The sequence below is a fragment of the Cavia porcellus genome, unplaced genomic scaffold (genome assembly GCF_034190915.1).
Source record: "Cavia porcellus strain 051 isolate PalLab524CR breed Dunkin Hartley unplaced genomic scaffold, mCavPor4.1 scaffold_29, whole genome shotgun sequence".
Lineage (NCBI taxonomy): Eukaryota > Metazoa > Chordata > Mammalia > Rodentia > Caviidae > Cavia > Cavia porcellus.
Window position 1 is genome coordinate 11897617 of NW_026947512.1, and position 16026 is coordinate 11913642.

Consider the following 16026-nt stretch of genomic DNA (forward strand, 5'->3'; position numbering starts at 1 on the left):
AAAGATTTCAAACTAATGACTAAGTACACAGATTCAAAGATTTAAGAAGAGTTTGCTAAGTTTATAAAAGTTATAAACATTTAAGTAAGTGGAAGAGTCATTTATGTTAATTTGAGCTACATCCCTGGCCCTTTTTAATAACTTCATTTTGAAACTTTCTGCCTTTTTTTTTTTGGTAGTGGGGACTGAACTGAGGGTCTTGTGCATACGAGGCAAGTACTGTACCACTGGGCTACCCCCCCATCCCTGTAATTTTATTTTGAGACACTAAATTGCTAAGTTGTGCAGGCTAACTGGGCTGAAGCTTGTGACTGATCTTCCTGCTTCAGCCTCCCAGAATGCTGGGATTACAAGCATGTGTTACCATGTCTGGTGACAGTTAAGCTTCTCTCCCCCACCACGCCCCTTCTTCAGTTCTGGGGATTGGGGACTGAACTTGGGGCCTTATGTATTCCAGATAAACAGTCTTCCACTGAACTACAGCTCCAGCTCTGAGAATTAGGAATTTAAAAGAATGTAAAATTAAATGTTTAAATAAAGTTTAACACAGTTCATCTCTTTTGAATAAGATGTAGCTACTTCACTAAAAATGATTGCTATAGTTTATTAATTTCAAAAGAGAATAACCAATAAATCGATTATAAAAGCTCAAGGGAAAAAACAAGTTTTAAAATGCAACAAAATATTATTTTAAAAATGAGTGAAAAAATTTGCCCATGGTTATAAGGCTTCCCTCAAAAACAGTAAAAATGTGCCCTGACATCTGGGAGCCAGAGACCCTGGTTCCAGGTCTAACTCCTGTGGGCAGGTCTTCCTTGTCTCAGTGCCTTGATCTCCTCAGCTGAACATGGGCTCCCAGCCATGATTTCGGGTCAACAGCGAGGCGCTCTGAAACCCGCCTGCACGTTACCTCCATGTATTGGCATCGGGATCAAAAACTTCGATGGTCTTCAAGTACGTTGTGCCGTCGAAACCTCCGACTGCCATGAGCTGTCCATTGACCACTGCCAGACCAACCTAGGGGACCAAGACAGCCGCGGCTGAAGACGCCAGACAGGGACAGTGCTGGGAATTCTGCTGGGGTTCTAGACAGAGCTCTTTAATTCTTTACGAGTTTTACATTCAGGTTTACTTGAACACAGAGGAAAAACAGTGACAAAAAATATATGAAATTATGGGCACCATAAAATTATGTAACTAATTACAATAAGCATACAGAGTCCAAAACATTAATTTCTTGAATTTTAGAAAAAGCATTCACTAGGAGAAAGCAAGAACCTCTAAAATAAGCTAGGTACAGCAGTATACACCTGTGGGGCCACATACTCAGTGGGCAGAGGCAGGAAAAATACCCGAGCCCAGAGTTTAAGACCAGCATGGCTAACATAAGAAACAGACAGATGAACAAACAAGCAAATGAAAACAGAGAATCTCCCAACTGCTCTAGCGTCTTCTAGTATCACTCACTTTAATCCACTTTTTAAACTGCCACTGAAACTCTTTAAAAATACCAACAGAACCAAGTCACCACTCATCTTTAAAAGCTTTCCCAGCCCCGCTCTTGCCCAGTCATAACTTTAAATCCTGTGTGGCGCTCACAGGCCACCTTCTCACCCCTCCTGGATTTTCCCTTCCCTTCCCTTCTCCTACTGCCCCTTATGCTGCAGTAACACTGGAGTAACGCCAGACCCTAAACTGCAGTTATTCTTCACACTTCCATGCTTCTGTACAGGTTGTTTCCTGGATGGTGTTTTAAATTAATTTCATTAGTATACTTTTTTTTTTGGTCCCCGGGATCAAACTCACGCCTTCTGTCTGCCAGGCAGGCGCTTATGCCACTGAGTGGCATCCCCGGCCCTGGTAAGGCATAATGATCACATTCATCCAGGGAATTTGTACCAGTGCGTGGTGGTACCTTTTTTTTTTGGAGACAGGACCTTGCTTTGTAGTTCTGATTCATCTTGATCCACTATGTAGCCCAGGCGGGTCTTGAACTTAGGACGATGCTCTCGCCTCAGTCCTTCGAGTGCTGGGATAACAGGTGTGTGTCCCTGTGCTCAGCTCATGATGTATCTTGATTCTTTTTTTCCCAATTCCCCTTCCCTCCCTTCAACTGTTCTTCTCTTCCTTCATTTACAAAAGTTTTGTTTCCATTTTTTCCTTCTATTCTTGTACCCTTTTCCATTCCTTTCTTCCTCCCCTCTCTCTTGTTCTCCTTCCCATTTGAACATTTTCTTACTACTTCTCAATATCGATCCTTTGGTCCTTATTTACCCTTTCAATTTCTCACACAAGAGCATGTGATATCTGCACATGTGCATCTGACTTATTTCACTTAAAATTGTGTTCTCAGAGTGTGTCCATTTACCCAAAAATACCTCAAGTTTATCTCTCTTTATGACAGTATAGTACTCCACTGTATAAACCACATTTTATCTATTTATTCATTGATGGGCATTTGATATGTTTCTGAGACTTAGCTATTACGAACTGTGCCACTATAAATGTAGGTGTGCATACATCACTGTGGTATGATGCTTTTAAGTCTTTCAGGAAGATGCCAAGGAGGAGAATAATTGGATCAAATGGAACCTCTAGTTTTAGTTTTAGGAGGCATCACCGTAGTGATTTCCACACGGATTATACCAACTGGCACTCCCACCAACACTGAATAATGGCTCCTTTCCCCCCACCGCCTCAGCAGTACTTGGTTCTGGTTGGTTGGCTAGTGTTTTTCATCCTTCTTCTAGAAAACCATCTTCCTTCGCAGTCCAGCGTGTGACTGTGAAGATGTCCACTCTCCCTAGGCTGGTGCCCGGATCCGTGCAGCTCCCAAGGCATGTACTAGTCTCCTCTCTGGGAGAAGCGGGGTCCTGGGAGGAAGCACCTTTCACTCAGGGGTGCTTTCTCTCCACAACAAGCACTTAATGGATCAAAAGGATGTGATCAAAAGGGAGGTGACTAAGAAGTTGTTAGCCGCCAGTAATAAAAAGCTGCAGGAGTGGGGGGCGTGGCCTGCGCAAGCCTGAGCCACTCCCTTTTCTCTCTGGCTCAGGGGACTTCGGTCCTGCTTGCTGCTTCTTCCTGTTGGGGATGTGTCCCTCGCTGCAGGCCACTGCGGGATACTCGCGGAGAACGGACTCCATTCCCGCCCCGGGCGTCCCTTTCCGCACCACCCGCAGCAGCGGTGGCTGCGCACCAGCAATGCGTTCCCCAGACCGTGAAAGCGCAACTGCTCGGTGTTCTCTGCGTGGTGCTCAAGCTGGGACTGCGCAGGTGACACGAGAGGGCTGCTCAGGAGCGGGCTGCTCAGGGGACGGTGCGGCACAGCCTTGACTCTGTCTCCTGCTCCCGCCACGCGGTCAAACAAAGATCAGGCGTGGCAGGCACCGTGAGTAGACCTGTTACTTTACAGAGTGTAATAAATTACTCAAAAAATACGGGCGCTCTCAGAGCAGACACTTACTCCACTGCGCCGGGACGTCATGGCCACCACTGGCGACCACTGGTTGGTCCTGGGGTTGTACCGCTCCGCGCTGCTGAGCTCTGTGGTGTCATCTCTGCCTCCCACCGCGTAGATCATGTCCTGATACACCGCACAGCCCAGGTGTTTCCGCCGGGTCCCCATGGGGGCGATGGTGTGCCACCTGTTTTCTTGAGGATTGTAGCGTTCCACTGCAGGATGAGGAAGACCAGTGAGTGACCATGCAACCGCCACCTCTCACCTCGTTGTCTTCACAGCCACTGTGACACTACACTATAAGCAGTCTGATTTGTGCTCCTGAGGACTTGTGCACCCTTGGAAATGTCACAGGTTGCTCTCACCAGGGACTGGCTTCTAGTGTGTTATGGTGGAAAGGGCCGTGCTGGAGTACAAACCCCTCGGCCTCGCTCTCCGCCGTATCTTTAAATGGGGGAATTAGACTAGTAGGTAACTTTAAACGGTATTATCAGCGCTGATGATTTATAACCAGACAATTCGGTCCTCTCACATACCCTGGCCTATTGCCTAGCGCAGTTTAAGCCACTTAGGAGGAGACAAGATATGTGACAGTGAATCTGATGCAAGTGCTATACTGACAATATCCTTAGCAAAAATACTCATCTCTGGAAAAAAAAGTACTCCTTTGGTTCACTGCACATTTCCAACAGCTGGTAAAGCAGAGGGAGAAAAAAACATTTTGGTAATGTATTAGAACACAGCTGCAGGAACTGTGTGTAAGCTGTACTTCCCTGGAGGGAAAATAAAATTTTTTAATAAAATATAAGACAATCTGGACTTTTTATACTTTTCGAGTCTGCTCAGGAAAAAGTGCTGTTTGGGAGAATCAGCCTGACTCTGGAGGGAACGAACCTGTGTTGAGTGGAGAAGTCCCATCAGAGCCACCGACAGCATACAAGAACCCTCCCAGCACAGCCACTGCCACGCCCAGTCTCCTGGTGCTCATAGAGGCCACCCGCGTCCACTTGTTCTCCTTGGGATCATACCTGCAGGGACAGAGGCCAGGCTGAATGCACGTTCTTACTACGTGAAGCCACTTCTACCTGGTCTGAAGTCACATAGATACTGTCACGGTTTAAAAAAATGTGGGGTATACACGCGCGTGCGCACACACACACACACACACACACACACACACACATACTATTCAGCCTTAAAAAGACAGAAATCTTATTTGTAACAACATAGATGGACCTGACAGACCTGGAGGACATTATGGCAAGTGAAATAAATCAAGCACAGAAAAACAAATCCTGTGTGATCTTACTTATAAGTGAAATCCAAGAGAGAAAAGACAGACGAATGGGGAGTGCTCTACAGGGAAGGTGGGAGTTGGGAGGATTACATGCTAGTCAAAGGGTATAAAATTTATTTTCTTTTTATGAGAGGGGGATTTTTTTTTTTTCTTTTTTTTTGAGACAGGGTTCTGCCATGCAGTTTAGGCTGGTCTTGAACTTACTATGTAGCCCAGGCTAGTGTTGAACTTATGGTGATCCTCCTGCCTCAGCCTTCCTGGTGCTGGGATTATAGGCATGTGCCACCATGCTGGCTAAAATTTCAGGAATAAGCTCTAACGTACAACATGGTGACTACAGTTAATAACAATGAACTGTGTACTTGGAAATTGCTGTGAAAATAGAATGTAAGTGTATTCACCACAGAAAATGTTAAGGACGTGAGGTAGTATATATGTTAATTAGCTTTACTTAGCTGTTCTACAAGACAGACATGCTTCAAAACATTGCACTGTTCACCATAAATATATATAACTTGCAAGATATATACATATAAGGAAATGTCTTAATGAAACCAATTAATCTGTATAACGTGTTAAAAAATACAAAAATCAATAAAAAATTAACTAAAAATATCTTTTATATCTTTCATCTGTCTAGATTTTAAAATTAAAAACTTTTTTCCTGAAAGCCTATGAGCAAATCTACTGAACAGTGAGTGCATCCCCCAACAGCCTAAACTCAGCTGTGTTTCTTTTGTAGAGCAGTGTCTTTCTTTATAAACAAACAAACATGAAAATCTGAAAATGATTTTTTTTGTCTTTCTCGTTTTTATCGGTACCAGGGATCGAACTCACGACTGCCTGCTTGCAAGGCAGGCGCTTATGCCACTGAGCTAAATCCCCAGTCCCGAAAATGATTTTTAAAAGATTCACCTCTCAACAATATTGAGACAAGACACACCATCTTGGCCCCCCACAGCATAGAGAAAGCCACCAAGCACGGCCACACCGACACTCGTCCTGCAGGTGCTCGTGGGGGCCACATCACTGCTCCACTGGTTTGTTTTGGGGTCGTATCTGCAGAGAACACATCAGGGACAGAGCTGGTATCACATAACAAAGCTTGGCTACATTTACGTATTTCAAATCAAAAGATCTACATGATCTACAGTCCTCCACTAATGTACAAGGACTGATCCTTGTATTTCCTTTTTCTTTTTTTTTTTTTCCAGCTATACTATCTGTTTATCTAGAAACTGATATGCCATAGGGCTGCACAGAGTGCAAAAATCATTGCAAATCAATACAGGTAAATGAAAAAGGGTTTGTGAGAAAAAGAAGCCATTACAGTATCAGTCACTGTAGGTTTCCAATGTTTCAAGCACTGTGATAGACACTACGGGAGAAAACCTATCAGCAAACATTACAGTGGGATGTGTAGTACCAGCACGTTTAAAATACTTATGAAAGAGCAGAGGAATGAGTATAGCCAAGGAGGAAGTAATGTCTGGGTCTTACAGGAGCAAAGCTTTTCAAGGATGAAAGAACAGTATGTATGCACCTACAGAAGAGGGGTATGAAGGAAGATAGCATGTCAAAGAATCAAGCAATTTTTTGGGTCCGAGGCAGCATGTTTATGAAATGGTGGTGCCCAGTGGGAGAGAGACTAGAAAAAATAGTTGGACATCAGATTGCAAAGGATCTGTACATCATGCTAAGTGATCTAAAATGCCGACAGATGTGAGACACATAATAGCAAAGAAATCACATCTGTTTTCTAATTTACATCTCAAATGAAACTACAGGCATAGTAGAGAAAAAATTTCAAATTAATCTTACCTTTCAACACTGTTGAGATAAGAGGACCCATCATGGCCTCCTACTGCATATAGCAGGTCATCGAGAACACTGACCCCGACTCCACATCGTCTTTTGCTCATGGAAGCTACCATCCGCCATTCATTGGTCTGTGGATCATATCGTTCAACACTGGAAATGGCATCTCCACTACACCAACCACCAACTGGGAGGGAACAGAAATGCTTAAGAGAATACCTGCCCTAAAGCACAGAGCGTCTCACGCTGAGCGCACTGTCCCTCAACGTGTGGACTTACTGAGTGTCTCCACAAGTAGATTAAAACATATCTAGAAATTAAGCTGGGCCTGTAATCTCAGCACTCGGGAGGCTGAGGCAAGAGACATGAATTTGAGGCCAGCCTGGGCTACACAGAGAGACCCTATCTCACAAAAACAAAAACAAAAAACTCCAGAATTAAGTCAGCTAGAATCTTATATTCTAGTCTTTAGAACTGTGAGAAAGCAAATCACTTTTGTTTGACTCACCCAGACTATACTATTTTGTTAGGGCAGACTGAGCATAGTGAATAATACTCAGAGTAAGTTTCAAACTGAGTTCCATTAAGCTTCTCTGAGTGACCCCTGAAAAAAAAGTGTGGTTAGGGTTTACAAACTTAAAAAGAAATTTTTTTAAAAGACAGTCCTGCTATGTAGTTCACCATGTAGTCTAGGCTGATTTTGAACTTGTGATGATCCTCCTGTCTCAGCCTCTAGAGTGCTGGCATTACAGTTGTGCACACCATGTCTGGCTTATCTACTTAATTTTTCTTTCAAATCATCTCTATTTTGATCCAAATAAAAGCTAGACTTTGCAGCTTTACAAGTGAAGCACGAGACTATGGTAAACCTCAAAACATCCTTAACCAGGGCTGGGAATTTAGCACAGCAGCATAAGCTCCTGCCTTGCAAGCAGGCAGTCGTGAGTTCGAACCCTGGTACCGATAAAAAAGACAAACAAAACAAATCCTAAACCATGCTAAAAGGGCACTTTCTAGATGAAATCTAGAAGTTTACTTTATTTCAAATCTCAATATAATATATAAATTTTATTTCATAGGTTCACTTAATAAGAATATTCAGCTGACTATGGTAGCCCCATGAGTTCAAGGCCAGCCTGAACTACACAGTGTGACCCTATCTCAGAAACAAAACAAAACAACCAAAAACCAACTAAATAAGAAATTAACACTAAATTACATCAAGTTTTGTGTATAGGCATTTTCTTAAATTTGAATTTTTTTTTGTGGTGCTGGGGGTTGAACCTAGGGCTTCATATGTGCTAAGAAAATGTGCTATTAAGCCACATCCCCAGTTCTTAAATCTGAATTCTGTAATGGACACATACACGGAATTTCAGTAAAAGGGAAAGCATTGTAAATTCTAAAATAACACTGGCTGAAAATATGAGGGTTGAGAGGTAATTATGCTTAAATGAGGTCATAAGGGTATGGGCATTATCTTATGGGACTAGCGTCCATTAGGTGAAGAGACACCAGGGTTCTCACTGTTGGTCTTTGCACACAGAGGAGAGGCGTGTGAGGACAGAGGTGGCACTCTCTATAGCAAGATGAGGAGAAGGCTGGCCAACCCTGCTAGCACTGTGATTTGGGACTTCCAGCTTCCAGAACTATAAGAAAATAAATTTCTATTGTTTTAGCCACTCAGGTCACGGCATTTAGTTAGGTAGACCATGCAGAATTATACACTGTAACTAGCAAAATGGAAGTCCCAGCTCTGGGAACTATTAGTTTGTGTTGTTAAGCAATATATCTGAAGAAAAATACTGTAGAAATGGGGATGTAAATAATGTTGTATTCATAAGATGTTGACTAAAATGCTTTGGTATTTATGGACAAGTGGCAAAAAATAAATCTTCTTTTGCAACCCAGAACTGACTGTTTAGTGTGAGCTTTGAATACCTATGAGAAGGACTATTACTCCTGGTGCTGTGGTACACGCCTGTGCTCCTGCCATTCCTGAGGCTAAGAAGAACACAGCTTTGAGGTCAGTATGGGCTACACATGAGACCCTGCCTCAGAAAACAAAAGAGAAACAAAAGATGATGATACCTAAATACAGGCTAAAGTGATGGGGGGATAAGCAGCAAGGCTGGTCCTGAGACTAAGTGGTTAACAGTTAGAAAGCACAGGGCATGAGCAAAATCTCAGCTCTGTTGCTTCACTACTTCAGTTTTCGTGTTGAGACACATGAAGATAGCTTTTTCTTCCTCTTTCTTAAAGGCTTCTGTCTTGAGAAGATGGGACCTGAAGTGGAAGTCGTCTTACTGTCAGTGCGTGGATATTTAAATGCAGTAAGTAGTATAGTATCAGATTTAAATTTCCACATGTTTTAATAAAAAAAAGCACTGCTTTAGACAGATATGGCCAAAAAAATGTTACCTTAAAGAAGCATCAAGAAACTTAACAGAATACAGAAGAAAAGCCACAAGAAAGATTTCAACAGGAGTAAAGTGCGGCTGAGTCAAAACCCACAAGGGTTACACATTTGATCTTAGCTTCCAGAGTTTATTTCCACAAAGTAAAAATAGCATAAGATCCGATTCTCCAAGGATAATTGAGAATTGATGATATGGCATTCCAAAGATGATGTGGGGCGGGAGCAGTACAAGCCAAAGTAAACTACAGAGTATCCAGAGATGAATGGATCCTGATCTAAAATGAACAGTATCAGTCAAGGATAGAGTTCAGATTCAGATACCATAAAACAATTGAGAAGGCAGGGAAAACTACTCTTTTTCCTCATAAAGAAAGAGATAATAGTTATCCTCTACAAGTGAAAATGGAAGCTTTAATAATGTAAGAAATACAGATTAACTTTATGTTTCTATTAATCAGAATTTCTAGGCTGTTGTACCTTTCCATGACAGCCCACGCTATTTCCCAGGTACAGCATGCACGTCTACGCTTTACTCTCATCCTTTTCCTGAGCTAGCGCTGCAGAGCCAGTTTCTCTCCCGCTTTTTACTTTTATTTTCTTAAGTAATCTTTGCCACTGCTAAAAAATAAAAAAATACAAATAATTCTATACCGCATGTGTATTCAATTCTTTACTTAGAAAACCAAAAGTGCTATTTAAAAATAAGTGATCTAATTGCAATACTGCAAAAAATTGTGTAAAAATAGGTTATCTTTCATACAGAAGGTGTATTTGTAAATCGTTTTTTGGTAATTCACAATTGTCACTGGTATGTTTTTCTTTTTTCCATTATTCATGATGGTTGATGCTAATTTCTCACTAGTGTTTCTCAGGATCAGCATTTAATTATTCTTCATTGACTGCTACACAGCCTGAAAGCTACAAAGAGGTGAAGTAGAAATAATTGACCTTGACCTCAATTAGTTAGTAATACAGTACAACAATCAGATACCAATATGCAATTATTAGATCAATACTAACAGCCTGAGACCATGAAGAGATCCAATTTAACTGGTTTCTGAGAAAGGCAAAGTGTGGCTTCACTAACACAATGATCTTATGAAAAGAGGTAGGTGAGATTTTAAGTGTCATTATCATTTTATTCAAGTATTATTATTTTTGTGGTGCAGAGATGAAAGCCATCTCACACTCACGAGGCAAGCACTCAACCAATGAACTACATCGTAGGTTGGTGATTAAAGTGAAGAGAGTGCACAGGGAACCCTTGCTGCTTGATATTTTATAATAATGTCATATTAGAAGAGGATAAAAGGACTCAGCAGGATAAAGCCAGCAGTGCCGAGTAAGTCAAGTCAACATTTCCGTTTTAAGGGGAGCTACATTACTGCTTCTCAGCATTCTCAAAGGCAAGCCTTTTCTTCCCTGGGTAGGTACCCCACTGAACCCAGAGAGGACCCTGGAACTGAAAGACGCATTGTTTGGCTTTGTCTTTGGCCTTGGATGGCAGGGAAGTTTTCTTGTGCTTCATTTTTCCCAGTTTAAACTCTAGGTACTAAAACAGGCAAATTATTATTTTCAAAATAATGGACATAACTTCAACAGATGGCCTATTATAATGCCTGGAACCAATACAATATTATAAAGCCACCAGTATCAAATAATTAGATGTGTAGTCCTTGCATTTGTGATGGCTAATCTTCATTGACACCTGATTGGCTCGAGGCCTACACTGCAAAATACAGTTCTGAGTGGGTCATGGCGCCTTCCTCACTGGCTTCTGGGATACCTTAAGTGGAGCAGATTTCTCCTCCTATGATGATTCTGCCTTACAGCCAGTCAGCCAAGGACTAAACCTCTGGAACCCTAAGCCCAAATAAATCTATCCTGCTTTAAATCATATTTGTCAGGAATTTTGTCCCAGTAATGGAAAGCTGACCAATTTTCAAAACTGGGAAATACAAGTTCGGATGTAATCTATAGCATTCTTCTTTGGAGGGGCAGTTGGTAAAGCAAATTACTTTCATATAAAAAAGAACTTTAGAATATCATTTTACATAGTTCAAGCTTAAAGGTGAAGAAATGTTTTATATATATATATTATACATAATACATATGAACTTAACTCTCTCACGATGAATTTATTTAACATCTGGTAACTCTAGACTGGTAGAGTGAGGGTGCAGACGTGTGTCAGTGTGCAAGTGTCTGTGTAAACCCACACGCATGCATAAACATGTACATATGTGTGCATACAAAGAGTGAAAATAATAGTAGATAAGAATGACAACAGAATAAGTCAATTAATAATAATAAACAAGACATTAGGACACTAGAAGTATGAGAGAACGCACCGCATGACAGTAGACATTGGAAACAAAATGAAAAACTATTTCCAAAAGCAGAAAAAAAGAGCGTAATGATGATTAGAAAAGGAAATTTGGTACTAATTTTCTTTTTTGAGAAATGCTATCTTCTACATGAAGAAAATTGCATGAAAAAACTTATAAAGGAATTGAAAACACAAATGATCACATTTTTCTTCTAAAAAGATAAGGGGCAATATATTTTTACATCAACAGAAAAACATAAACTACCAGCTAAACTGATGAAAAGGGTGCTGTGCCCCAGAGATTGCATAAAGTTCTCCAGTGCGAAGGAACAGAGTATTTCACATATCAAGATGATCGGGTGGAATCAGAGGATGCTGATGTCTACAGCACGTGGAGTAACTGAAATCTGGATGCTTAACTCAGAAGTGTGGTTAGGTTCCCGCCAGCTCCGTAAGTCAGGAATTTAAACAAACTAGTTTACACTGAGCATCCCTTACACGAAATGCCTGGAGCCAGGAGTGTTTCGGATTTGGGAGTCTCTCATATTTTGGAGTATTCACACAGTTTTTTTTAAATTAGCTAAGCATCCTTAATTTGAAAATCTGAAATATGAAACGCTTCAGAATCCAAAACATTTTTGTAACAAGATTTTGGGGCATTTTTGATTTTTGGATTAGGGAATACCCTTCCTGTAAAAGTTATAATAAACAGTGGAGAAAGCTACTATTCAGGTGAACAAAGGAGCTGATTTTCTAAGGATGGAATGGCAGCACCTGAAACTGAATGATCTCAAAAGTTTAGGGGCAGACAGTCGGAGTAAAACAATATAATACAGCAAGTTATCCTGAGTTCAACCTAGGGCAACACAGCTAGAAAAGAGCGTAAGGTTATCTAAGATTTTTTTTTTTGGCAACTCCATGAAACTACAAAGTGACCTGCACACCAGTATATCAACTAATACATGTGCCTCATTTCAAAAAACATCCATTTTGTATGTATATAAAATAAGAGTATTCTTTAGGATCATGGGTCGAGTCAAGCTACTTGTTGACTCATTATGACACTTTCTAAAAGATATTACATTGCTCAGATGACAATTCAAATTATGTGGGAAAATATTTGGCTTAGTAATGGTATATTAAGATCCAAACCTGCAAAAAGTACTTCTCCACATCGGATAGGTTTCCGTGGCCGTGTCCTTGGTCCCTGCATTAATGGTCGTTCTTGAGGCAACAGGAGGTAGTTTTTAGCCTCATCTACCAAATCTCTGTAGAAAAAATAATTTCCTTTTTTCTAAATGTCTAAAAAAACATTGTCAGTCAAGTTTCAATATGGTTTAGGAAAATATAGGTTGGCAAAGGAGAGCAATCATAAATCAAATCATAAATGCCAGCCAATATTAAAATTAGCACAAACATGGAACAGTGATATGGCTCACACTATAAACTGTAAACTGGTTTACATCTCAGTGCAAAGTCAGCTTAAAGGTCAGCATACATATAGCTGTCAATAACTTATGAAAAACTAAAAACTACAACTTGATTACCAGTCTACCTAGTTGCTACTTTTTAAAATGAGTTTTATTAGATTTTGTAGGATAAAATAGCATACCAGTCAAAAGATATCTGCTAAATTAAGTATCATAATAAACTGGATCAAATATTGGTTTCTCAAAAAGAAATAGTGCACATTCACTTAGTACTAATTTACTATCTGCTAGCATATTAATGGTTTCATATGTTCACAGTTGAGCCACAATTTGTATGTCTTGCTTCCAGGTGGCTTAAACCACAGTGGTACGTGTACAACTGCCCCACTGGGTGGCTTTTTATTAATTTTATTAGTAAAAAGACTGATAAAAGGATTGGGTCAGTCTGTACAACCAGTGGTACAAACTGCCCAATAGGACAGTCAAGTGTGTACTACCAGAGGTTTAAACCAGTGGGAACATACTAACCTCAAGAAATCCATTGAGCTCAATGAAAATTTCTTTCATTAAGGTACTTTAGGAAAATAATCTGAGGGTTGGGAATTTAGCTCAGCGGCATAAGCGCCTGCCTGGCAAGCCTAAGGTTGTGAGTTTGGTCCCCGGTACCAAAAAAAGAAAGAAAGAAAATAATTTGAGAATTGTACTTGTTAAATACAATATCCTAAAACAACTTGTATATGTACTTAATTCACTTGAGTTCTTTAAGTGATTCAGTGCTTGATGAGTACAAATTCTGTTAGTCCTCAATTCAAAATATTTCCTAAACCACTCTATATTTTTAGTTCTCTTGTCATTTTGCTACAAAGAGTAATTTATTCCTGCTAGACTAGTCTCAGGCATGACCCAACCCTGTACTTTCCAATATAAGGTTTTGCTAAAGCTTTTCCTAAACTTATCTGTACTAACACACACACACACACACAAACACACACACACACACACACACACACACACACACAGGCACACTGACTTAGCAAGCCAATAATTAGGAATTTTTGTCTCTCCCCATACTTAAAGAATATCTCAGAGCTAAAACTTAGCAAGCCAAAAAAATCACTAAAAACCAAAAACAAACACCAATGACAATACAACTACTAGCCCCAGTTTTAAGTTTACATATGTAAACTTAAACTCTCTCTCTCTATATATAATTTTTTAAAGTTCTTTATATTAACTTTTTAAATCTTTACAAAAAATGTACACGGAATAGGCACTGTTATTATCCTTACTTTATAGTACAAGAAACTACAGTACAGAGAGATTAAAATAACTTGTGAAAGGGCATATAACTAATAAATGATGAGGGAAGGATAACAAGAAAAGTCTTTTATTAAAAGTGATTTCAGGCCAGAGACATAGCACAGCAGCACAGTGCCTGCCTGGCAAGTGCAGGGTCCTGAGTTCAATTTCCCATACCAAAAAAAAAAAGCGATTTTGCAAGTACTTTTACTTTCTGCATTTACTTTCTGAATTTCTTTCTGAATTTACTTTCTGCATCAGAATGATTAATGCTGAATGGGGAAGGGACATCATACATTTGGTCTTCAGATTTCAGCATAGTTTTGCTTTCTGCTATTGTAAATATTCAAGGGGAATTGTCATTTGTTTTTTTTGAAAACATAAAAGGCAAATATCTAACACCCCTGTTAAAGGAACAGTTCCCATTAAAGGAACAGGCTTCAGATTGTAGAATAAATACAGTGAAAATGCATATTCCACTTCTGCTCCGGAATAAGGAGTAATTCCAAATTTCTTTAATCATCGAGAGAGCCACAAAGGTCAGCAGACGCTGAGGAATTCCGGGTACTGACTTGTTCTCTCACTTTTACATCTGGAACATCTGGGGGAAGAAACCTTAAAAATGTCAAATGGTTTTAGACTGAAGCTAAATCTTAAAAAGTGTCAAACTGATATATTAATTTATTAAACTGTATGTATAACAGAGTTAGCCTAGTAAAACAGGCTTTTTCTTTTTTCTTGTGGGGTGGTAAAAAAAAATTTGGAAACTAGGCACATGAAAAGTTTCTTTAGGAGATAACAGATCTTTAACAGATCTTAGAAAGCAAGGCTGGTCCTGTTCCCCAAAAAGCCACGTGATGGAATAAAAAGTGCTCACCGACACAAAGTCAGCAGTACTCATCTCAAGGGAAAAACAGAAAATTGCTTCTTGCTATTCAAGCTTGCTTTAAAATCTCAGAAATCTACCTCTTTATTGCTACTCTATACTAATCAGCACCACTACCTAAAAAACTAATGGAAAGAAATATTGACGTTCAGTTTGCTCTTTTGCTTCTCCTGATCTGGTCCAGAAGAAAACCCATTAAAATACTGTCCTACTTTTAGTGCTAAGAAATACAATAGTTTAGAAGCAATACCACTGAAGGAGGTTAAAATTAAATAGGAACGAATGCTCAGGTACTGATTTGTCTTATTCAGGGCCACTCTTACCTGCATTCTTCATCACTTTTAATGAGGGGGTCAGAGCCTACTGTGCCCACCAGGAACTTAGGACTAAGCAAAGGCAAACGAACATGCTGCAGCACCTGTGAGGTAGTAAACACTGTTAGAGGCATGAGCTCCCAGATTTATTCATAATGTTGCTGCACAACATTTAAGAGAATGCAAGACCCCTGGCCCCCCATTGCACTTCAAAGTGATAGGGGATCTAGCCGAACAGGACAAGTAAGAATGGGAGGCATAAATATTAAAATTTAAATTTATTTTAATCAGCAATTAAGTAATATAGGGTAATTTAGAAGCACAGTAACATCACTTTAGCATGCTACTTAAAGCTTTTAGCAATATCTTATAAACCCTTTTATAGCTGAACTCAAAGAAACTAACAATCTGGAAAAATATGCTGTTGAACTGCTAAAGAACATCGTAGTTCCTCCTTATCTACAATTCATTTTCGTGGTTTCTGTTACTGGTAGTCAACCTTGGTCAGAAATATTAAATGAAAAATTTCAGAGATAAGTAATTTCTAAATTTTAAGTAACTTTACTATAGTATGTTGCCAATACTGTTCTATACTATTATTCATTGTTGTCAATCTCTTACTGTGTCTAATTATAAATCAAACTTTACCATAGGCATGTATGGGTAGGAAAAACAGTACAGATTGGCTTGAAGGTTTCACACTTCTGCCGGGGGTCCTGGAATGGATCCTCTGTGGGTAGGGCGGGGACTACTGTGTAGTCCTAGTAGAATGGT

General features: G+C 39.9%; 1 protein-coding gene and 1 pseudogene across 2 annotated transcripts in view; one reads left to right on the plus strand and one right to left on the minus strand.

Annotated features, from left to right (window-relative positions):
- The window catches only part of Klhl20 (kelch like family member 20), a 45078-nt gene that overhangs the window by 3187 nt on the left and 25865 nt on the right, over positions 1-16026 (minus strand). For both annotated transcript variants that reach the window (XM_013158017.3, XM_003474643.5), the window contains 7 exons: positions 15262-15356; positions 12476-12591; positions 6579-6762; positions 5673-5816; positions 4355-4488; positions 3467-3675; positions 911-1017 (listed from right to left, as the gene is read on the minus strand). In XM_013158017.3, the coding sequence (XP_013013471.1) occupies positions 911-1017; positions 3467-3675; positions 4355-4488; positions 5673-5816; positions 6579-6762; positions 12476-12591; positions 15262-15356 (989 nt within the window). The remainder of the gene's footprint in view (positions 1-910; positions 1018-3466; positions 3676-4354; positions 4489-5672; positions 5817-6578; positions 6763-12475; positions 12592-15261; positions 15357-16026) is intronic.
- On the plus strand, positions 8433-8533 carry LOC111758314 (small nucleolar RNA SNORA40; annotated as a pseudogene).